Source organism: Cryptomeria japonica, chromosome 11, assembly GCF_030272615.1.
Source record: "Cryptomeria japonica chromosome 11, Sugi_1.0, whole genome shotgun sequence".
Classification (NCBI taxonomy): domain Eukaryota; kingdom Viridiplantae; phylum Streptophyta; class Pinopsida; order Cupressales; family Cupressaceae; genus Cryptomeria; species Cryptomeria japonica.
The window spans coordinates 544,409,132-544,435,678 of NC_081415.1; the positions used below are offsets into that span (position 1 = coordinate 544,409,132).

General features: G+C 37.0%; 1 protein-coding gene across 3 annotated transcripts in view; it reads right to left on the reverse strand.

Annotated features, from left to right (window-relative positions):
* The window catches only part of LOC131041705 (uncharacterized), a 158,807-nt gene that overhangs the window by 49,352 nt on the left and 82,908 nt on the right, over positions 1–26,547 (reverse strand). For all 3 annotated transcript variants that reach the window (XM_057974886.2, XM_057974888.2, XM_057974885.2), the window contains 2 exons: positions 18,542–18,684; positions 11,647–11,749 (listed from right to left, as the gene is read on the reverse strand). In XM_057974886.2, the coding sequence (XP_057830869.2) occupies positions 11,647–11,749; positions 18,542–18,684 (246 nt within the window). The remainder of the gene's footprint in view (positions 1–11,646; positions 11,750–18,541; positions 18,685–26,547) is intronic.

Below are 26,547 nucleotides of genomic sequence, written 5' to 3' on the forward strand. Positions count from 1 at the left end.
TTAATGCTTTATTTCCCACCAAGGAATAACCCCCAAGCTAATAATGAACCAACACAACAAGAGTTACAAGATCAAATCTTACAAGATTGGAGGGATCCCAATCTTGAATTCCAAGCCAAAATGTCCTTCCATGACTACATGGATCTTAGAATGAGACATAGACCCCATAGAGGAAGTAGACAACATAACTAGGACTTGCAGGGGAAGGTGGGCAAATTATTAATTCCTTACTATGATGGCTCTAGGAAGACTAAGCTAAAGTATGGGTTCAAAAACTTGACACTTTCAGCTCAACCCAATGCCAAAAGTTGAGGCTATTAGTATGCTTCTATACACTTAGAAGTTCTCATGAGTGTTGGCATCACGGAATGATTACTGATGAGAAGAAAACAGACCGGAATGAGGTGACCTTGAACCAACCACTCACTAAGGCTCACGGACTCAACCGGTGATCCTTGTTTCCAATGATCCTTACAAAATCTCCAAGTCAAACAATGGCTCAATGACACCAAACAACACCTTGCAAAACCCCAAGGCTCCACTATGTCCACTTACAGACAAATAACACTTCTCAAATTCTTGTGTGACTACACACACCTTTGCTTACATAAGTGGGCTACTACTAGACTTTAGGGATTGAATGGCCCACTTGACCAATTCAATACAACAATCCTTCAAGCGGTGTTCTCACAACACCTTAACACAAATGAAATAGGATTTCATGGTTTGGATCCACCGGAACATCAATTTTCACTCACTCGCCCACAAACCTGAACCGGTTGCTATTAGGTCTCCTTTTGAAGGAATCGGGTGATAACTTATATCAGTTTCCGATACCGGGTCAACTTGGAAATATCCCAACCGGTACTACACTACCAGTCCTAATAGGGCTATTAGGCCTATTGACTGAACGCCTTCCACAAACTGGTTAGACTCTCCTAAAGGATGACCACCACTGACCATGAAATATTATGTAAATCTCCAAAATACTCTTCTAACACATTCAAACCCTTTCCCAGTGCTCTACCTCTCAATTCTCACGCACTACACTCATCAAACCGGTCTGTCACATAGAGATGTCAGACTTAGGGTTAGTTCTCCATCCTCTTCACCCTGTTGTATCCTCATAATGGATTTGGGTACTGACATATAATACAGTGGCCTATCATCTCCAATAACGGGAGAGAGTTCAGTTAAGGATTGATAGGTCAAAACCCATTATTCCAATCAAACCCTAGGGGTTTAAGGGTTTTAGGCTACCCGGTAAAGATCTGCTTGTAAAATGGGGCAGCGATCACTTTAAGACTCCACATTGAATGCAAAACAAAGGTAAAACAATCTAATTGCAGTATCTATGTCCTGAGTATTCTTACCAATCCACCTTCAGTATGCAATCAATAGAAATCAAACGATTTTTCGAGTTTCCAACAGTTCTTGATGCTTCAAATTCCTTTCCCAAATCAACCAACATAACCAACATACATTCTTCAGTGTTTGGGGCCTTTAAAGGTGTTTCCCAAACAACCTCAACCTCCTCCAACTTTTTGTCAAACCGACTAACCATTGGAGAATCACAACTTACAAAAAGTGCAAAATTGTCATGACAACAAATTGACAATATGACAACTTTTGCATAATTCGACCAACTTAGACTCTAGACTATCATAGTCCCCCAAAATGATTACAATTGATTCTAAAACATACTCAAATAGTCTTGTGGTCACTTGATCCCTCAATTTAGACCATTGTGACCCTTATTGACTCAATTTGCTCTACCAGACCCTAGATGACAATGTGACCCAAACTTGGACAAACTTGTCACATTCCTAGGACATTGAATTACAAAAGGTACCCATAGGGTCTTATTACATTGCTTCTAGCTAATAGAAAATCATCTTATTCTTGGCTCATGTCTTCATAGGTAGGTGCTCCTGCACCATACTCCCCGGTTGAAATTTGTCTCAAGTTCTCTTAGAGACCAACTACTGCAAATCACCACCCTTCTTTTTGATATCAAAATAGGTCTCGTGCCTTGTTTTCTTGGCTTCCCTACTATCCAAAATGCACTCCATCTTACGCGGTTCCTTAGGTGGTAAATGTTTTATCCACTCCTCACTTTCCTGAACAAATTCACCTGCACTTTCCCCTGCAGTAAAATTCCTATACAATGTGAGATCAGAAACATTAAATATAGGTGAAATAGCAATATCATCAAGGAGTTCAATTTTGTAAGCATGAGGACCATATTTAGCCAAAGTTTTACATGGTCCAATTCTTCTCATCATTAACTTTCTATGGCTTCCCTTGGGCAACCTGTCCTTGCTAAGATGAACCATGACCATGTCACCCACTTGGTACTGCACATCTCTCCTTCGTTGATCCACTCTTGCCTTAACCTTTTGACTGTTCTGTTGTAAGGTATCTTTGACTTGTTGATGCACCTCTTTCATAGCCTTTGCAAATTCATCGGGATGTCCACTCCTTTTGTCCAACCCCTGGACATCTCTCAATTCAAAAACTCCTCTTGGATGACTCCCATACACAATCTCAAAAGGACTCAAACCCATACTCCTTTTTGTTGAATCATTATAGGCATACTCTGCCTAAGGTATCACCACATCCCAACTACTATCATGCTCCTTTGTCAAACACCTAAGAAGATTTCCCAATGACCTATTCACAACTTCAGTTTGGCCATTGGTCTGAGGGTGATAGGCTGAGCTAAAAGACAAATTTGTACCAAACCTTTTCCACAAGGTTCTCCAAAAATGCCCTACAAACTTACTGTCCCAGTCAGATACAATACTCAAAGGCAACCCATGGATTCTAACAATCTCTCTGAAAAACAATCCTACAATATAACTAGCATCATTTGTGGTTTTACAAGGAATAAAGTGAGCCATTTTGCGGAACCTGTCTACCACAACAAACACACTGTCATGACCTGTCTTTGTCTTGGGTAATCCCATCACAAAGTCCATACTCAAAATTTCCCATGGTCTATTTGTATAGGCAAAGGTTGATACAATCCTGCATTGGTTGAGACCCCCTTTGCTCTCTGACACACAATACAACTCTCCACAAACTTTCTGATATCAGTCTGGATCTTTGGCCAAAAGTAAAATCTCCTAACTAGGTCCAAAGTCTTATTTATCCCAAAGTGACCTCCTAAACCACCACTATGTTTCTCCTTTACTACATTGTCCCTCATTGAACACCTAGGAATACATAACTGACACCCTTTGAACAAAAGACCATCCTGCAAGGTGTAGTCAAAAAATTCTCCATGAAAAGCATTTGCAAACTCACAGTATACCTTATACATTTCCTTGAAATCTTGGTCCTCTTCATACAATCCTTTGAGTGCTTCAACACCCATACTCTGCAATTGTACTTCTTGCACTGTCAAAACCCTCCTGCTTAGAGCATCTGCAACCTTATTGGCTACCCCTTTCTTGTGCTTAATGATGAAGGCGTATGCATGAAGACTTTCAACCCATTTCAATTGTCTATGACTGAATTTCTCCTGTCCATTCAAAAAACTAAGAGCATGATTGTTAGTATACACAATAAATTCTTTAGGAAGCAAGTAATGCCTCCACTTTTTTAGAGCTCGTACCATGGCATACAACTCTAAATCATATGAGGAATACTTCCTCTTTGCTTCATTTAGTTTTTCACTGAAAAAGGTCACGGGTCTCCCCTCTTGGCTCAATACTGCTTCTATAGCCAAACCACTTACATCACATTCAATGGTGAAGACCTTACTAAAATCAAGCAATACTAGGACTGGGTACTTGGCAACCTTTTGTTTTAAACACTCAAAACTCTTATTTGCTTCTTTGGTCCACACAAACTTCACCTTACCACCACCCTTGATGGTTTCTAACATAGATGCACAAATATCATTGTAATTTCTAATGAATTTCCTATAAAATGTTGCCAAACCATGAAAACTTCTTACCTCTCCTGCTGTCTTAGGTGTAGACCAGTTCAAAATAGCCTCTACCTTCGAAGAATCCATCTTCAAGTCACCCTTAGAGATGACAAAACCTAAGTATACCAACTCCTGCTTCATGAAGTCACACTTTTCTAAATTTATCATCAACTTCTGCTCCTGCAGCTGCTTCAAGACTACCTCCAAGTGTTTCAAGTGCTCCTCCTTACTCTTGTTGAACACCAATATGTCATCAAGGTAGACTACCACAAACTTCCCTATAAACTTTTGCAACACTTCATTCATTAGTCTCATAAAGGTGCTAGCGGTATTGGAAAGACCAAAAGGCATCACAAGCCACTCATACAACCCTTCATTGGTTTTAAATGCAGTTTTCCATTCATCCCCCTCTCTTATCCTTATCTGATGGTACCCACTCTTGAGATCAATTTTAGAGAAATAGGTAGCTCTCCCTAAATAATCCATTAGGTCCTCTATCCTTGGAATAGGAAACCTATATCTGATGGTTATCCTATTGATATCCCTAGAGTCAGTACAAAGCCTCCATTTCCCATCCTTATTTGGGGCTAAAATAGTAAGCACTGCACATGGGCTAAGGCTCTTTCTTATCACCCCTTTATCTAGGAGCTCTTGAATTTGCCTTGCTATCTCTTCATTCTGTTGTGGGATCATTTTATATGCTGCCTTGTTAGGAAGTACTTCTCCAAGTATGAGATCAATCTGATGACTAATATCTTTGATACGCGGCAAGGAATCAGGTATACCTTCCGCAACCACTCCTTTATACCGGTCTAGCAGTTCCCTGACCTCCTTAGGTCCTACCTCACTCACACCCTTCTTCCTTTCTTCCTTGGGCTTCACAATCAAAGAAAAACCTACTCCACCTTCCTCCTTTACTGTATCAAGGAATTCTTTTTCTCCTACCATCATCACACTAGATCCTACATGTTGTGGATCCCCTTCTACCACTGATTGTATCCTAAAGGTCACACCATCCTCTTGGAAAGAGTAAGCATTATTTTCTCCATCATGATGAGCCTTTCTGTCAAACCGCCATGGTCTGCCAAGCAAAAGATGGCAAGCATCCATTGGAAGCATGTCACACAAAATTTTATCCTTGTACCCCCCATTACTGAACTCTACCCATGCTTGTCCATTGATGAGTATGTGTTGCCCCTTGTTCAACCAACTGACCCTATATGGACAACTATGGGGTATTCTCCCCAAGTTGAACTTGTTTAGTGCTTCCAAAGATACAATGTTATCAATAGACCCTGAATCTATGACAACTTTACAAACCTTACCTTGAATCTTGCAATTGACTCTGAACAAAGCCTTTCTTTGGGGTGGCTTAGTCTTCACTGGTTCCTTGAGCAATGTCCTCTTGATCATCAAGTTCTCTCCCATTTCTGATGTCAAATTCACTTTAGGAGATGTCACACTCCTTGCATCTTCTTGAGTCAAGGTGGTTCTCCTCTCACCACCATGAGAAGTTGAGGCCTTCTCTGGACACTTGTAGGTCAGGTGCCCTATCTGATTGCAGTTGTAGCATCTCATACTGGACAACTTGGATCCTCTCCCTAATCCATTTGTCCCACCTCTTCCATTAGGTCTTCTCCCACGGTAGCCTCCTCTACTACTTGAGTCCCCAACTTGCTCTCCTTGGCTAGACTCACCACTAGACCTTCGGTTAGGACTTCTTCCTCCAAAACTACCTCTGCCTCTGAAACTTCTCCCTCCTTTACCTCTATTGCTCTACTCACTTCTTCTTTTTAGTTTCTCTTTTGCCCTCAGGGCCAATTGAAAACACTTGTTCACTGTCTCCGGTGCCAAGATGTTGATCTCATCTTGGATGTTCATCCTTAGGTCGTTCAAGTACCTGGCCACTTTCTCTGACTCCTCTTCTTGTCTCTTTGATCTGAGACTGAGTTTATGAAACTCCTCCGTATATGCATTCACATCAATGTCTCTCTGTCTGAGGTTCTGCAATTTTCTATACATCTGCACTTCATAATCAATAGGCATGAATTGTGCCTTGACTTTAGCCTTCATCCGTTCCCAGGAGGTTATCATACTTTTTCCCTCCTTAACTCTCTCCCCTTGTATATAGTTCCACCATGTAAGAGCATACCCTTTCAACCTTGCTTTTTCCAACTTAACTCTCTTATCCTCAGGGATTTCTTTGTACTCAAAATGACTGGTCAATGCCTCAATCCAATCTATCACCTCTTTTGCTTCCATACTTCCACTATATATACGCAACCCATCAATGGTGTCCCTATTGACTGACCTCAAGGCATCTACAAATGCCCTCTGATCTGTAGGTATCTCCTCTTCCTTATCCTTAGTCTTTTTCAGTTCTTCAAGCTTGGACTCAAGCATCTCTTCAATCAACTTCTTCACTGCATCTTGCGACATACTGTTAGGAGGCATTCTCTTAGCACCTCTTTCAATCTACTCCTCTGACATAAACAAAGACCAGACCACCCAAGTGATCTTCAAAATCCTTCTCTGATATCAATATGGTGAGGAGGCAACAAACCGGAAGGAGGTGACCTTGAACTAACCACTCACTAAGGCTCACGGACTCAACCGGTGATCCCTGTTTCCAATGATCCTTACACAATCTCCAAGTCAAACAATGGCTCAATGACACCAAACAACACCTTGGAAAACCCCAAGGCTCCACTATGTCCACTTAAAGTTAACTAACACTTCTCAAGTTCTTGTGTGACCAAACACACCTTTGCTTACATGAGTGGGCTACTACTAGACTTTAGGGTTTGAATGGCCCACTTGACCAATTCAATACAACAATCCTTGAAGGGGTGTTCTCACAACACCTTAACACAAATGAAACAGGATTTCATGGTTTAGATCCACTGGAACATCAATTTTGACTCACTCGCCCACAAACCTGAACCGGTTGCTATTAGGTCTCCTTTTGAAAGAATCTGATGATAACTTTTGACACCCCGAGGATCTAGACAAACAAATTATGTTTTCAAATACCCTTTTGGGAGTTCTAAACCATAACTCGGTTTCCGGTACCGGGTGAACTTGTAGATATCCCAACTTGTACTACACTAACAGTCCTAATAGGGCTATTAGGCCTATTGACTGAATGCCTTCCACAAACTAGTTAGACTCTCCTAAAGGATGACCACCACTGACCATGAAATATTATGCAAACCTCCAAAATACTCTTACACCACATTCAAACCCTTTCCCAGTGGTCTACCTCTCAATTCTCACACACTACACTCATCAAACCGGTCTGTCACATAAAGATGCCAGACCTAGGTTAATTCTCCATCCTCTTCGCCCTGTTGTATCCTCTTAATGGATTTGGGTACTGACATATAATACAGTGGCCTATCATCTCCAATAACAGCAGAGTGTTCAATTAAAGATTGATAGGCCAAAACCGATTATTGCAGTCAAACCCTAGGGGTTTATGGGTTTTCGGCTACCCGGTAAAGATCTGCTTGTAAAATGGGGCAGTGATCACTTTAAGACTCCACACTGAATGCAAAACAAAGGTAAAACAATCTAATTGCAGGATCTATGTCATGAACATTCTTACCAATCCACCTTCAGTATGCGATCAATAGAAATCAGACGATTTTTCGAGTTTCCAAGAGTTCTTGATGCTTCAAATTCCTTTCCCAAATCAAGCAACATAACCAACATACATTCTTCAGTGTTTGGGGCCTTTAAAGGTGTTTCCCAAATGACCTCAACCTCCTCCATCTTTTTTTCAAACCGACTAACCGTTGGAGAATCACAACTTACAAAAAGTGCAAAATTGTCATGATAACAAATTGACAATATGACAACTTTTGCATAATTCGACCAACTTAGACTCTAGACTATCATAGTCCCCCAAAATGATTACAATTGATTATAAAACATCAAAAACGACTCTAATAGTCTTGTGGTCACTTGATCCCTCAATTTAGACCATTGTGACTCTTATTGACTCAATTTGCTCTACCAGACCCTAGATGACAATTTGACCCAAACTTGGACAAACTTGTCACATTCCTAGGACATTAAATTACAAAAAGTTCCCATAGGGTCTTATTACATTGCTTCTAGCTAATAGAAAATCATCTTATTCTTGGTTCATGTCTTCATAGGTAGGTGCTCCTGCACCATACTTCCCGGTTGAAATCTGTCTCAAGTTCTCTTAGAGACCAACTGCTGCAAATCACCACCCTGCTTTTTGATATCTTCAGGATGAATAGCCCTTTAGCTTCAGGATGAATAGCCCACCTATGCCTCCTCTTCACGAAATAAGCTCCATCTGCATAAAATTCCAAGATCATGTTCGGGCAGAGCGTGCAGCAAGCAAGGATATCTGGATGTACTTAAATGGAGAAAATAACTTTTTATTGTAAAAGGGGAAAATATCTATCTTGAGATGGTAAAAAGTGCATTCCCAAGGTTAGTTATTTCTCCCCAACTATCCAAGTACACTCTTCAGATTTTGAGCTCCGTGCAAGTGCAGTTTTTGGGAGACAACTTTATGGTTGGTAGTTGATAGTTAGTTGATAGTTGGTAGGGAGGTATGTTCCCTATCTACTAGGTATGGGCAGCCATTCCTTTTGGGATGAATCTGGACCACTTGTATGATTAAATCTGGGCCATTCATCCAATTTTGAAAATCTATTTAAAGGGGATTGGTTTTCCCTTATTTTGTAAGAAGTTCTTGGATTGTTGCAAAAACGCTGTCGAAATATACACAGAATTAATGGAGTTTAAAGTTGTTGTTTACTCTTGTGAGTGCATAGTTCTCTTCACCATTTAATTTATGTTATGCATTTTACTTTCAACTAGTATATTTGGGTTTATATTTGATAGAGGTCTTAAGTTCATACCATTAAGGATTGGTTGATTGTCAATCCCTCTGTGTGGTTAGTCTGAACTTGCTCATATACTTAGTTCGATTGTTAAATGCAAGATGGGTGAATGTTTAAATTCAGCGCTAGTGTCTAAAAACTTGAAAATCTATTTCTACCTTTGAAGATTGCACTAAGTTTTATTTAGTTGTGTTGTAACTGGCAAAGTAAAACATGGTTATTTTGAGATCTCAGTTTATTTATCCAAATATGTTATTTTAGATAGAGTAATTAGTATTCCTTTCTTTCTCTCTCTCTCTTTTTCCCTTTTTTAGAAAATCTGAAAGTTGCAAACTGTAAAAATAGCATCATGCCTATGAGTTATCTGATGAAATCAAGACCTGTAGAGTCTTAGGGACCTTGCATAAACCAAAAATCATATTATATCCAATAATGTAAGTCCCCTTGTGTCTACCAAGAAGATACATTGACCATTGAGCCATCCCGTAGTCAAGACCTGACAAAGTGAACCTTGAGGTTGTTTCGTAGTGATCGTTTTAGTAGCACTGGAACTTCCTTATGCAAGAGAGAATGGGATTGCTCACAAATTCTATTATGTTTTGACCCAAAGGAGTTGGTAATACGACTTTAGCCACGTCAACAAAACACGATCATAATACTTACACAATTGGTACAAGCCTTGTTTTCTTCCACCTAATATTCTACATGGAAAAATATAAAATTATTAGATTTGATGTGAAATTATGCCATTTTTTAAAAAATAGTTGGAATGCAAGTTTGTCATAATTACAAGTCTATTTGGAAGGTTTGTTATGCAAACAAAATTCATGAACCATAACAAACTAGCAAAGTTTCATTTGATAGAGTTTCAAAACAAAATGTCTATGACAAAGTAATTCTACTATCGAAAAAAAATTAATTCAATAAACTAAGAGAACATCAAAGGCTCTAGTATAAATTTTAAGTTTCATATTCATAAAAAATGGAAGGCACAAAAAATTAAAAAATGATATTGGACAACTATTCCAAGAATAGAGAAAATTTGCAAATTTGTAGACCAATCTTAAACAAATAGGGTGGATATATAGCCTCACGAGTTAAAAATGATTGAAGTTTGCTCCAAAAAGTACGTTGACACTAGCCAAACAAATGTTTATGCCGCCTCAAAGAATCATGTCCCACGCGATTGCAAATACTGGCAACATTTTCCTTGTTGCAACATTGTTCTTCCTTGTCATGGCATTGTTCTTCCTAGTCATGGCATTCTCTTCCTTCCCGCAGAATTCTCTTTTCTTTCCATGGTGTCCTTTTTCTCTTTCATCGACATCTTTCTCTTTTTGGCGTGTAAATTTTCGATTTTTTGTTTGGCTTGGAGACATCAAAAGATGTGTGGAGACTGTGGTAGACCTTCTCCTACATGTAGGGATGTCCCCAACCACATACTGAGTGTTGTAGATGTGTCTCAATCCCCAAGACACATCCCAAGGGGCGGAAGATGTGTCTCACTGCAACCCTGCAAGATACTAATTTCAAATCTATAACTATTGATAATTTGATAAAAATATGTTTTGAATTTTCTTTCTAACTCTTCAATATTTTATTTTGTAGAGTCGTGGTAGACAAATTGGGGTGTAAATACCCCAAATCTCCAAAGATTAGCCCTCCACATTTTGTGCCAACCTTATAGTGTATCCAGCTATGAACACAATTGGAGCTTGTTTGAGGCCATCCAGATGAAGAAGAGGAATAAATTACCTCAAAAACACCTCAATGATCTTGTCTTTGTATAATACAACCTTTTGGTACGCACAAGGGTAGACAACAAATTAGATGACCCCATTGATTTGGACGAGATAGATCCTTATAGCATTTGGACAAGACAAGATGAGCAACCTCCATTGTTTACTAAAGATGAGATTCTTGATATTGAGAGGCAAACATTGGAAGAGGTGGGTGCAACACGAGATGTAGGATCGGATAACATTGATGAGGCTGAGAATGAGTCATTAGTATCGGCATCTACTACCAAGTTGGAGAGTGAGCTACTGCCTTTCATGCCAAGCAAGTAGCCACAACAAACTCCAAGGACTAGACCCTCTAGTTCTACCTTACCTTTAGTTTTCAATAGATTAGGGAAGACGAAGATGTAAAATGTTGTATTTACATTTAATTTTGCTAATATCATTTTCTCAGCTATCTATTGTATCAAGCTATCAACCATCGAGATTCTGCATGAGGATACAATTTTGTACTCAATTTGCATTCAAATCAATCAAATTTAATAGAAAACATGGTTTTCAAGTAGGAGAGATAGTGAAGGCCCTTTGTACTCATTTATGGACTCATTGGATAAAATTTGTTATTGAATTGTTAAAAAACATGTGTTTCTAATGGAATTCAAGCAAATTTTTTAAGTTGCCAAGTTTTTGCCATGTTGAGTTAATTGGTCTTGGTGAGTTTTTGTCAAGTTTGAGTTTTCCAACTATGTTCGACACATATACCTACCTTTAATGCAAAGTGAAGTGAATATTGAAACAAGGCCTGAATTCATTTTTGAAACGATATAATGTTTTTCTACTACTCATTTCTATATTGAGAAAGAATACATTTTCATATATTCATGGCAATAGTGCTAGAAGAATCATTTTTCAAAAACTGCATGTATATTTGAGCATTGATACACAATGATGACCTGCATAAATCATGACCGTCTATAGCTACAAATAATACATCAAAATTATAAATAACCATCATGGACTATGTAGATATAAATTATCACATCTAGATAAACATAAAATGAGATATAGTTCTTTATGAACATACAAAGCATAGTTGAACATCCTTAGATAGTCCATGTTTCTCAAGGGTGTCAATATATGATTTTTTGTGTTCAGGTAGAACCACTGGAACAAAGAAATGCATCAACCTATAACACAAACCAAAAAATATAAGAACATATACGTTGGAGAAAGCAATATAGTAAGCTTCAACTTAATCTTGTGCTTCATACTTTTTGTTTTTCATTTTTTTAAGAAATATTTATTTAATCTCAAACCTAGTTGCCTATACCATACATGCTTCATCTATTATATCTATGAATTAGCAAGACAAAGGTTAACTTATTCTAATATGTCTACTCAAATGACTTTTACTGACCAGTAAATTGATTCACCCTTTTGCACATTAGCCTGAAATAAGTAAAAAAATAACTCAACTAGGACTCGTTTATTATTTCCAACTCAAAAAATTGCCCATCTACTTTATTAAAAATGTCCAGCCTCAAATCTCAATCTTAAGTAGTCAACTTCATAAGAAAAATCTTATGAATCCTTCTCAACCTTTGTTCCATGTCATTTCATTTCAGGGATGGGGATGGCAATGGAGGAACGGAAGTCCAAGGGCCAATTCTCTCTCTCTCTCTCTCTCTCTCTCTCTCTCTCTCTCTCTCTCTCTCTCTCTCGCAAAAAAAAAAAAAATTGAAGTTTGAGATTTTAAGTTAAGTTTGAACAATGAAATCAGAAATTTAAATTATTGCTGTTAGTGTTAACTTTTATATAACTTATATCATTAGCTATGAATCTAAATCATGATATATTCATTTTTGTTATACTATTTTTTTTATGTCGAGAATGATTTTTACCATAGATGAAAAAATCGGCTAAATATCATCCAAATCGCGATTTATTAGGAGTCATTCATCCCAACGATTTAATCTGGCAAAAAATCACGCACAATATTTCCTAAAAAGTCATGATGTTTGCAGAGAAAAAATCGCTATAATATCACAAATAAAATTTTAAAAAATCACATTTTAAAAGTTAGGGTTTTTAACGCAAATCGTCCATAATGCAAGTAAATGAACACATATTTTATAGGTTAGGGTTTTTCTTTTTTTTTTGACCTTTTTCAATGCGATGTTGGGAAAGAAAGACACAGGTGAGCACGAAATAGGTTGTAGATTTTCCATTTCGCATTTCAGCAGTCTTTCCGACCACATACCAACACGGATTCGGAAGCCCTTCCTCCTATCGCAAGTTGCCCATAGATGTGAGAAATGAGGAGAGGGATGGATCCACATGAGCAACATTCATTAATTCATTCATCATCAATTGGGTGCAGCACAACCATAACCCTGCCATTTCCATTTTTCTGGGTTACAAATTATTATACTATTTAATTGTTTAGTGTTTTATTTCAAACTAGGTAAGAAAATGATATATATTTTGTCCAAATCGAAGTCTCATTTTTCTTGGATTTTCTTAAACTATATTTTAACAAGTATAATATGATTATAAATTAAGAATAATATAAAATTTAATAATTACAAATTAAAAACTTGTATATTTATATATATTATAACATTATTAAAATATAAATATACTTATTTTTTATAAATGTATAACGTGTATATTAATTTAAATATATTAAAGGTATTGCGAGGGCAAATGGACAAACATAATGTCACATTAGATGTATGCAAAGTCAATGATAAATGTATAATGCATATATTAAATATACATTAGAATATTTTTAAAAATTATATATTTTCAAACGTTTGATAAATTTGTCGATTTATTGCTGATTTTTTCCGGAGTCCCGATTTTTTTTAAATTTTGGGCCAAAAGATTTATTGTCAATTAAGAGTTTTTCATCTTTAATTTTTACTTTTAAAACTATAAAAAAAAAGATAAAATTTGCCTTGCTATCGAGGACATCTGGCTATATCCAAAACGATCAAATGGAATCTGTAATGTCCCCTTCTCAATGAGGAGTAGTTCAGTGAGCCATTAGCCTATTCTAGAGGCCCGTAGGCTAACTGGAAGCAGAAATTAGGGTTTCCTATTTTCTAGGACTCCTCGTAGTTTTCAGGGATGTTCTGGTTGGAGTTTGGCAGAATGAATCGAGGTTTCCTTCTGGGATTTTTGTAAACTACGCAATGGTATGACATGCAATCAGTTCACGGGAGTTTGCAAAACTTACTATTTTTAGTAAGTTGGTGTTAGTCATCATGATTATTGGGTTTTTCTGGGTTTCTCGTGCTGAGCTACAGGGTTCGAAGAACAGTCTCTTTGGAGTTGCTCCCGGTACTTACTATTTTTAGTAAGTGTCATTTCAGGCAATGCTATTTTTAGCAGCTCAGTGCAAAGCCCAACCTAGTTCAGCTTGACAGTTTTCAACACTTAGTTTCCGGCTCATTTGGTTCTGATCAGTCTTTGATTTTAAGATGATTTATTTAAATATTAATACTCCATTCTAAGGTTAATATTTAAATTATTTGATGGTCGACTTAGGAAAGGGGAAAGCATATTTTATTCAAAAGATTTTATTAATTCTCCTAAGTCAAGCGCCAATGTTGAAAAAGTGTTTTAAGTTATTATGTTTTTCATGTTGCAAAGTTGTATACCAAGGAAAAGTTTGAACTTGTCTAGAGGAAGGGGACTTTCATTTTGGATGCCACATGATTGGGAAATGCAATGAAATGCAACACTAATGTGGGAGTAATGAAATGACATTTGATTTCGGCGTATTTGGTGTGCATTTGCATTTGAATTTGGTTGGGCAAAATTTATAAATAAGAACCTTGGGCTCTCATTTTTGTATCCATGAAATTTGTATAACGAAGTGCTACCGAAATTGTGCCAGACTTGTGCTTTGAAGTTGCGAGCTTCCTAGCCTATGTCAGTTTCATGCTTGAGATATAGCACCTAGCTGTGGAGAGACTATTTCTCACTCAAAGGAATAAATACAGCATATTGAGAATGGATTGCATTAGTTCATTTTCTGTTTTTTGGTGTGAGTTTGTGTGTTTCCTGGTTGCTAGATGGCGTCATGGATGAAGCATATTTTCACTCCTAAGTCTCTGTGCGAGCTCCTGTTGATTTTGGGTATTGGCTCTAAATATTTCTATGCATCAGGCGATAAGATCTATTGGGCTATCGGTGATCAAAAAGTGGAAGGGTTACTTTCAGCAGCATTTGGTTTTCATTTCCTAACCTTAACGAGTGTTGTGTTGATTGTAATTTGGAAAAATCAAAAAAAAATTAAGGGGGATCTTTACAGTGGTATCAGAGTTGGTTTTCCTACAAGCCTGTGAGTTCAGATTGATCAGAGGTCTCCATGAGTGACAGAGACATCCGATACTACAACAGAGAACAAAGAAGACAGTAGTATCAGATTCCCGCAGTGCTAGTTGAAGAGACTTTTTCAGAGGTAGCCGTTGATTCAGTTAATTCTATGGCAGAGAGAACAACAACAAAAAAAAAAAAAAACCCTGATGCCAAAGCAAAAAGAAAGTTTGATGCCATGATGGATATGATGTCACAGTTGTTGGCCAAACTTAATCAGAATCATGGTGGGACTCCTAATCAAACCACTAATGGACCTGAAGCTAGCACTTATAATAACCCTGGAGGAAATGGAAACAAGAGTAACCATGGAAACAACAATGGAGGAACACTTGGAGGGTCAATATCAAAACCTTTGCAATCCGTCTTCCTACCCAAGGAAGTGCCTCAAGCTGAAATTGAGATACCAACAGTGGATGAAATAAGGAATTGTTACATGGAATATGCTTCTCTCCCTACAGAGATCTAGAATATCCTCACCTTGGACCAGTTTATGAACCAAAAGAAGAAGAGAGGTGGAAGATATGATAACCACCCTTATGCTCTAGGAGATCATCAGCAAGCCCTTGGAAAGGTTACTCTAGCCCACTTTGACGAGAGTGATAAGTGTTCTGCTAGATCGTGGGTTCAGAAGTTGGACAATTATTTGTCCTTGAGACCAATGTCAGAAGAAGATGAAAAAACAGTAATTGAGATTGTGCATGATGAATCTCTTAATGTTTCTTATGGAGCTAGTGACAGTGTTGAATGCACTCATGTTCTTCTAGAGGAAGAGCAGATGAAAATTGAAGATGTTAAACAAGAGGAAAAAGATAGAAATTCAGATTGCTTTGGGGATGTCTCCAATGAAGTTCATGTAACTTCATATGATGAGGAAATGGATACATCTAAGGTGCCGACATGGTAAATTTAGAAATGGAAAAGGTTAACAGGTTGTTGAATGGAGATTCATGTTATGAAGTTCCTAATGACCAAGAGGCTGTCCTATTCTGTGAGTTTAAAATTTACCAAGATGATGACATTCAAGGGGCAGATTTAGAGGACCAATCAGAAATTGCATTTCAAAATAATGGTGTTGAGACTCATATTTGAAGAATGAGCTTGAACAAATTCTAAAAGTCTTTGACTTGGAGCAGTGTCCTAAATCGAAATTTTTAGATTTAGGACAGCAGGATAGTTGGTCTAAGTTGGAGAAAGAAAATACTCTCCAGATTGTTGATAACCCTCTTTTTGTGATGAGTGTTGATGTGACCTTAGATAATCCACTCTTTCAATTGGATGATGGGATGGCTCTTAACCCTAATGACATGAATAAGATATGGGATCCAAGTGTGGTATGTAATTGTGAAGTAGAACAGGTCAAGTTGTCTATTGGGCCATCCACGTTTATTGGTGACTTACTCTCTACAGAGGGCCATGATGGTGTAGATTGCCATGATTTGATGGCTAACCTTGGAAGCCTACAGTTTGACGAGTATTGCATTGGTGATGAATCTACAAGAATCATTGAATCTTAGGAGTGCAGCAACAACATGGCAGAACCACTCTTGGGGTTGATATCTATGCACCAAACCCTTTTCAAGGATTGTTGGTGACGAAAGACGATGGAAGAAGTATACCATGGAGTGCTGCGAATCTCAAAGGTGATTTTACTACTACTGTTACCTCATATTTATGTGACCAAATGAGCAGTGCTGCGAATCTCAAAGGTGATTTTACTACTACTGTTACCTCATATTTATGTGACCAAATGAGCCCATTTGAGTTCTTGCAAATGGAATGGAAAGAGATTATGAGTAAAACTTGGTTTCCCACCAAGTTGGTGATTCTTGGGAAGTCACTTCTAGCACATGGTTTGAAAAGAAAATTGATTTTGGCTGAAGTTACTCAGTATTGCAGCGATGGTTCTTTAATGCAAAGGTTATATATTGAAAAATCAGATTTTCTCAACTGCAGATTCGAACAATTTCAGTCCAATCAGCTTATTGTCAGGATTAATTTTGGGTTGCATATAGATTGGATGTCTGTTTGGGCTAACCAGTTTGGGTTTTGGTTGAACATCCGAGCACCAGATTATTGATATTGCTTACACTCGGCTTGTATTTGCATTTGGGACAACAGATTTGATCTTAGAGATAGTTTCTATGACAGAGTGCAAGGAGTGGGGAAGAAAATCATTGTGGCTGATGCTTTGTCAAGAAGGCCGCATTTGAGTTCGTTGGTTGAGATTACTGCTTATTGCATGATGGAAGGTATAAGATGGATGATGATTTGATACTCTATAAAGGTAGAATCTTCCTAGTACCTGATTCCAGGTTCAAGAAGAAGATTCTTCAATCATTTCATGACATCCACTTGGTTGGTCACCTCATGTACAAGGACCTGCCATTTTGACAATAAGTCAAAAATACAATTATCATAAAGTTGAACTATTGCAGTCTCTCCAATGATGACTAACATATTTCTATAGTGACTGAAAACTCGTATCCATTTTTTTGCCATTCTTCCAAGTGCAGCCAAAGAACCCTATGTTCTTATTCTATGAAAAATTTTCAATTTGTACCTATGAACAAACAATTCCTAGTGAAACAATAGAAGAACTAAAGAAAATTGAAAATTGAAAAAAGTAACCTATCTACTCAAAATATTGAAACACCAATTATCAATTGTGCCACACAATATTGCCCAAATCACTATTCAACTAACACTTGTAATGAAATTAGTTTATGTCAAAAGAAAAATAGCATCAATATATTGCAAATCCACAAGATAAAAAAAGCAGCATAACATAATGAATGCACAAACAAGAGCATAAGAGAGCACATTCACACAACATGAGCAAAATGAAACCAAAATACGTACTAATAGACTAAAACATTTTGGGGGCACAACCCGCAAAGTCTTACGATTAGAACAAAAATCACAATATGAATGTGCAACATATAACCAATGCCTCCTATATATAGCATAATCAAGGTACGCCAATCACATGATCCCAATTAGGCTGACTATTACTATAATTATCAAATCTAGGAACTATCAAATGATCAAGTCAAAGTTTATACATGCCACATGTTGGCAACCACATAGCTAGATATATCCAATGACCTAAGGGCGCAAGAAAGATTTCCCCATTGGTTGTTACCAATTATACATGCTAAATTTTTCTTACCATTGATATGATATTTGTAAAAATGAGAAGGCATCCTGATGATGAATAAGCAATTGCATAGTTGACATGGAAATGAAGACCAAGAATTTTAGGAGTAACATTGTAAACATAAAGGAAAAATAAGAGGGCTTTTTCACTACTCCTATATATTGTTTTAATTTTCCATCCCCTCAACTTTTGACCTTGTGACAAAGCACATGGCTAAAAGGGGCAAATTCAAACTAACTATACCACATATACGCACGTTTAAAAATGTTTAGTGATACATGTATGTATGCAGATTATTAAATATCAAGTACAAAAAACCATTCATTATGAATTAAATAATAAGTTTTCCTACATAAATACCTAACAATGAAAATATCATGGTGTATGTACCGAACAACATAAGGAAAAATAAAAGGAACAACTTTTTCTTCACCTTCTATCAGTTTTAGAAACATTGGAGATATACTTCGCAGCTGAAGCAATCAGTGGCCAAACATGCCTCAATTCTTGTTCTCGTGAAGCTGGAATCAATGCAATAACAAGCTCATCTACTTGAACTCCAAGGTTTGATCTGGCCTGGCAATCTCAAGGCAAATTAAGGGCATAGTCACTTATGGTATATAAAATAAATAATTCCTTTTCACAAAAAAATCTTGCATTCTGTCAAGAATGACTTCCACATCACAAATATGATATTTTCTATATTTATCCAATTTAGTTTTACATAAGCAATTTTCAATAATGTTTTTATTTATTCTCTTAAAAATGACAAAAGAAAACATGTTGATGAGAGAAATTCACTTGCAATTGTTGAATCCTCAGTACTTAAATCGCATACAACCAAATAACATAATAAAGTCTTTAAGCTACTAGTTAAGAACATTATTGCTTAGACAATAATATAAATTGGAAAATACTTAAATATCTGAAGTCACAAACTATTCATAATTGCTGAATATAGAAATTTAAATGAATGTCCTAAAAGCACAAACTAGACCAGCCTCAAATCTTGCAAAATTTGATAGCCATTATAAATAACCCTTGTTACGGTTATCTATTTCTGATGAGCTTGGTCCCAAAATTTCAGAATGCCACTTCCATTGGTGATCAAAGTCATCCTAGAAAACATCAAAAATCATTGTTGTGAAGTAATTTCAGTTGGCTGATGATTTTGAATTTTTAAGAAATATGTGGACATAATTTTTTAAGTAAATCTTTGTTGGTTTTGGAATCTTTCTCAAGTTCAAAGAATCAATTGAAAATTAAAAGGGTAAGATTTACAAAAAATGAAGATCCTAAGGTCCAATAATGAAGCAAGTTCACTTCCAAGTTATTTCATAACTACTGCGAAAAGGAAGGTAATCAAAGATAAATTGATAGTTCCATACAACCCTCAACCAGATGAGGAGATAGAGAGGAGAAACAAAACTATCATGGGGACAGCTTGGTGCTTGATCCATAGTAGAGACATGGTGTACAAATGTTGGAGCAAAGGAATGAATGTGATACTTATATGTAATATACTTTCTATACAAATGAAATTAACTATGAAGAATTCCTTATTTTGTATTCCAATACTAAATACCCTCCTAATATAAGATACTTAGAATTGCTATAGTAAGTCCCTACTAGCAACCATGAATCTCAATGACTTATGAGTTACCAATGTTAGGTCCAAATACATCCCCTAGTATTGGATACTAGTATTAAGACATCTACCAATACTAGGAAACTTCATTTCAAGTCTTCATGTCCTCTGTTTAATCTCCAAACATGAACTGCAACCTCCTATCAAAAAATGAAAAGGGAAAACAATTCCAAATAGGGCAAAGAAGCTGAAAAAAATTAGTATTTTATGTTTTTGTTCATTATTTATCTTAATTTGCTTATGCATAGTATACAAATCCTTTTCACTATTATTTTGAAAAATGACCTACCAATACCCATCCTTGTCTTATGTACCATGTACTATACAGTTTTTTTTTTGCCGTGTGTTTTGCAGTGTCTTTCAATCACAAATATAGTGCAGATTTATATAGTACTTTGCTACACTTAAATTGAAAGAAATATTCAAATAACTTCAGAAATAACACTACTGAAAAATTCCAGATTTTAACTCCGACGAGAAAATTCATTTTTTCTTTGAAATAATGACAACCCAGATCACAAAATATCATTTATTATTTAAAGAGCACATGCCCACAAAATGCAGCAATGATAATGTCCTTGTTGTTCACAAAATCTGCATTAAACAAGCTCCAAACCCTAGGTGTCTTCTTCAAAATGTCTTCAAAATGGTACGGCTCGCTGGGATAGTCTTCAAACAGCAAAACATTAATCTTTATGAGAGTCATTTCTGCCTCCGAAACCTTAGTCAGCCCTTGTTAAATTCTAACGTCCAGCTCCCAGCTTGAAATCAGCAACCAAACATGGTATGACCTGGCCAAAAATGGGACAACCAGCAATATAAGAACAATAGCTAACAATCTCTGTGAAATGTCTCTTCAAGTCGACCTCCTCCTTGGCTGATAATACAGAGCAAACTCCTTTAAACATGAACTCTGAATGATCAAAATTTGCAGTTGAACTTTCTGTATGAAAGCACCAAGTGATTATCCAGACTGCATCTTTCAACAACGTGAAGAATGTTGCTCATGAGGAATTTCATCCTCACAAACCTCTGAGAAATAATCTTCAACAAATAAACTCTAAAAATCTCCAACAAAAAAAACATGAGAAATGAGCTCCACAACATTGCTCTTATATCATTCCCAAGAAGTTCAACTCTCTTCACCAAGCAATATGGGATTAAGTTAAATCACTTTTTAGTTTCCCAATGTGGAGTCCAAAATATTAAAGGCCTCATTCTTTTAAAATAAAAAATCTTGCACTTTAATACTAGCCCTTATAATCCCTTTATTAAAATAACGATAAAGTTAAATCTTTAATTTAATTTTATTAAATAATTACTAACTATTATTTTATTCTTGACTATATGAAGTGCAAAGATAGTCATCAAAAACTAAATCCACCGACAAGATCACCAATAATGAGTCCACCAACAGACTTGGCCTGACCTCCACTGGCTTACTAAAAATAGTAAATGTCCAAAAACTACTTGAAACTAAATGCAACTGAAAACGACTAGGTCAAATGTCACCAAAGCCCCTATAAAACCGTTGTTAGCCTACAAGACCATAGCAAATAAGCTAACGGCAACACTGCTATGAACAAGTTAGAAAGGGGACATTACATACCAAAATTTGCAGTTGAACTTTCTGTATGAAAGCACCAAGTGATTATCCAGACTACATCTTTCAACAACGTGAAGAATGTTGCTCATGAGGAATTTCGTCCTCACAAACCTTTGAGAAATAATCTTCAACAAATAAACTCTAAAAATCTCCAACAAAAAAAACATGAGAAATGAGCTCCACAACATTGCTTTTATATCATTCCCAAGAAGTTCAACCCCCTTCACCAAGCAATATGGGATTAAATAAAATCACTTTTTAGTTTCCCAATGTGGGTCCAAAATATTAAAGGCCTCATTCTTTTACAATAAAAAATCTTGCACTTTAATACTAGCCCTTATAATCCCTTTATTAAAATAACGATAAAGTTAAATCTTTAATTTAATTTTATTAAATAATTACTAACTATTATTTTATTCTTGACTATATGAAGTGCAAAGATAGTCATCAAAAACTAAATCCACCGACAAGATCACCAATAATGAGTCCACCGATAGACCTGGCCTGACCCCCATTGGCTTACTAAAAATAGTAAATGTCGAAAAACTACTTGAAACTAAATGCAACTGAAAACAACTAGGTCAAATGTCACCAAAGCCCCTATAAAACCGTTGTTAGCCTACAAGACCATAGCAAAATAAGCTAACGCCAACACTGCTATGAACGAGTTAGAAAGGGGACATTACATACCAATACTCATCCCTATACCCTAGTACTACCTTAACTTGCTTAGTTAAACATAACTATAGTACCCTAATAGAATATATCTAGGCATGACCAAAACTCCAAGACTCAGGCACGGGAAACAGAAAATTGCCCACTAAGTTACCAAAACCCTAACCTAAACACGCGGAAAGCAAGAAAAGAGGGGGTCCCCGTTAGCAATGGGGTGATGTGTGAAAAGGTCACAACATCTGGCGACTCCACGAAGGAAATGTTCTAGAACATTTCAAAAACAAAGCTCAATCCGACTCTTAGAATCTTCAATTAATCCTTGCATAACATAGCAAAAGGTTAGAAAACACATTTGAAAGGATGGAATCCAAGAATTGTATCAAGTTACTTAGTCATTTATTATCCACGTGTGTGCAATTGCATTCATTACCTTCACGAGGATATTGTAAAGTCAAAGGATCCAGTGAGAGTAGATACGTAAGATGTCCATACTTCGTAAGTGGCCTACTACAACCTCAAGAATATTGATCCACTGTCGGCCAGGCATCTATAGCCCTGGTGAAGTTACTCGCATGTTCCCATTAGCCAATTTAGATATTTCATTTCTTTGCATTTCTTTCTTTCTTTCTTTCTTTCTTTGATGATATTTCCTTTCATGTACTTTTCATATTCCATCAATTCCTTTGGCTCGTAAGCAATGAAGCTTACTAGGGTTCGAGAATTACAATGGTACTGAAGCAGGATATAAGATTTTTCACTAGTCACAGCTTCACCTGAAAATCTACAATAACTCAGACAAAATTAATGTGTAAAATATAATAATCAAATGATGTCAGCGTCAAGGTACAATAAAAGTTTTCCAATCCTGTCAAATACAGATTCAACCTATGATACACTATACAAAAACAATCTCCAGTTCAAAGAACTTCATGAGGTATCATTCAAGAAATGGACCGAACAAAACCTGCTGAAACGCAGAGTGTGTCTCAACAACAACTCCACATCACAAGCGAATATCCCTCGGAACTAACACCTAAGCAAACCGACCTAAAACCTAAAGCATAACCGGGAGCAGACCTAAACTAAGGCAAACCAAAGAAGACCTATTCTAACTATGATACAATGGGTACGCTTCAGAAGAAGCCTAAGGTTGGAAGTAATGATTGAGGAATTGTCCATTGACGGGCAACGGGACATCCTCACCAGTTAAGGTTCTTAGCTTGAATACATTTTCTCCCAGTATCTTAGCAATCTGATAGGGGCCTTTCCATAATTTGTCAAATTTGTCGTGATCTCCCCTTATCTCATGGGCTTTGTCCCAATACAGCACCAGGTCAAAAATCCTAAAGGCTTTTACCCGTGCTTGTCTGTCAAACCATCTCTTAACTACACCCTGATGTTTGGCGAAGTTCTCTAATGCTTTATCTCTCTTTTCTTCTAAGTTGTCAATCTCGTTTGCACTCTGGCTTCGCCTTCCATGTAATCTTGGATAAATCTCACAATAGGAATTCTCAGTTGTACGGGGAAGACAGGCTCTTGGCCATATACCAGAAAATATGGGGAAGTCCCCAATGAATTCTTCACTCTCGTTCTATCTGCCCAAAGGGCGAATCTCAATTGCATGTGCCAGTCTTTTGGATTTTTCTCTAGTAACATTTTGATCACACTTAGCAAATTCTTATTTGTTGATTCGGCTAACCCATTACCCTGAGGATAATAATTCGATGAAAACTTAAGGGTTTATACCATATTCAAAAGCCCAATTCGAAAATCTCAATGACGTAAAGGCAGAACCATTATCACTCACAATAGCATGTGGACAACCAAACCTGGTAATGATGTTCTCCTCTAAAAATTTAATCACAGTGTTAGTTGTACATAACTTCAAAGATTGAGCTTCTGACCATCGAGTACAGTAATCAGTCGCGGTTAGAATGTACCTGTGTTGCGCAAAGGAAGGTGGATTGGTCATACCAATGAAGTCGATACCCCACATAGTGAAAGGTCTTTACTTGATCACGAGTTGCAGCGGCATAGCTGGATTCTTCTCTCGAACGGCAGCAACCTGGCATGTGTGACACGTCTTCACATGTTCATGAGTATCTCGGAACAAAGTAGGCCAGTAATAGCCTGCTCTCAAAATTTGGTGCGCAGTAGCCAACCTTGCACCATGACCTATCCCAAATCTATTGTGAAAATGTTCCACAATATGTTTCGATTCATCTTTGCCAACACATCTCAAATATATTCCTTCATGATTTCTTCAGTATAAAACCGAACCTTGTAACATAAAATGTTGACACTTCAATCTCAATGCTCTCTTCTGAGCAGGGCTCATACGCACGAGGCATTTCTAGTTTAATAAATAGCAAACAATATCTCTATACCATTCATCTAGAGTGACATCCTCAATTGCATAGACTTGTTGGACCAATCCGGGTCCATCAACTGCTAAAGTATGCGCTAAGGTTTAACCTCTAACAAGTCTCATTGGTTTGATCTCGATGTCATACTCTTGGATAGTGGCGACCCACTTTCCTCTCCTTTCTCCTAATTCATTCTGCATAAGGAGCGTCTTAACTGCTGCATCTGGGACAATGGCATAAACTTTTGTCCTCAAAATGTAATGTCTGAATTTCTTTATTGCTTTCACTAAAGAATAAGCTTGTTTCTCTACATTTGGATATCTTAGTTCCGCATCTTTCAACGGCGCACTCATAAGTGCTATGGGATGTTCATCTTTATCTTCATTCTTTTGTGTAAGAACTACAGCACAAGTATGTTCTTAGGCGAAAGGATACACATAAAAAGGTCTTGCATAATCAGGACTGACCAAAATAGAAGCCTCAAAGATAGTGGACTTGATTTCTTCAAACGCTTTCTTTGCTTCTGTCGTCCATTCCATCTTGGCTTCTTTCTTCAACATTTCATTCAATGGTCATATTATCTCAGCAAATCCAGACAAAAATTTCCTCACAAAATTAATTTTACCAAAGGACTTCAGTTCTTTCTTACTGCATGGGAGGCTTATCTTGGATATAGCTTTAACTCTTTCTAGATCAATGGAAATTCCTTTCTCTAAGATAATATGTCCTAACAATTTACCTTTTGTAACCCGAATATGCATTTCTTGGGATTAAGAGATATCCCGTACTTTTTGCATCTTTGAAATACCTTTCTCAAATCTTTAATGCGATCTTCTCTTTTCCTTGAAAAAATTGTAATGTCATCCATGTAAATAATGATGCATTTTCCAATCAAATCTTGAAATGCAATATCTATAGCTCTCTGGAACGTGGCTCTAACATTGATTAAGCCAAACGGCATCCTTCTATATGCAAATGTACCCCATGTTGTGGTGAAGGTTGTCTTCAATCTATCTTTATATTCTATCATCACCTGATTGTATCCTGAATATCTGTCCAAATAGGACATCATCTGCGATCCATTCACCATCTATAAACCTCGTCTAATGACGGAAGCGGGTAGTTATCTTTCTTTGATGCTCTATTCACATTTCTAAAATCAACACAAAGCCTTATCTCTCAACTCTTTTTTCTAACTGGGACCAAATTGGTGACCCACATTGAGTTTCGCACGGGAAAGATAATCCTTGCTGACAACAAATTCTTCACTTCTTGATATATGAGAGGCTCCAGCAAAGGGTTCATTGGCCTCTATCTCTGTCTAAATGGCTTACTGTCTGGTTTCAAGGGAATAGTGTGTGTAATGATTGATGTATCATATGTCTTCAAATCATCATATCCCCATGCAATCACATCGAGAAAGTCTCTCATATTCTTCAATATGCCTTCCCTTTCACCGAGCGTGCATGCTTTCCCTATGAATACATTCTTAACTTCTTCGTCATTTCCCAAATTCACCGTTTCACAGGCACTTCCACTTGAGTCATGCGGTCTTTCTACTTTCATTTTATCTCGATCAAATATTCTTTCTAGCTCCATCATTCCCTTAGGAATGAAGTTTGTCTTCAAATCTAGGATACCATTTGAATCATAATCTGCTTCTTCGGCTTACTCTTCATCAATAAATTGACTCAAGAAAATATCTATATTTGTTAGAAAATCCAATATATGCTTATCATCTTCAAAAACTTGGAAATTGGTGACATTATCCAGTACGGATGGAACTGATGCGAGTTCCACTGTAAATTTCTTCCATCCTTCCATGGCGATGGGTGCTAGGGAACTAGCAGCCTATGCAAGTGTATTTGCCACTTGGTTATGCAATCTATATATTGACTTGATATTGAAAGCATCAAATCTTTCGATGAGATCCCATACTCTATTGCGGTATTTTGTCAATCTTTTGTCATGGCAGACATTTTGTTTCCACACTTGTCTCACTACAATCTCTGAATCTCCATACAAACGTAAAATTTTCACTTTCATCTGAATGGCTAACAACAACCCATGAACTAAGGATTCCTACTCAGAACATTGTTCATACATGGAAACTGTAATCTATGAGAGGCCAAATAAGTTTCCCC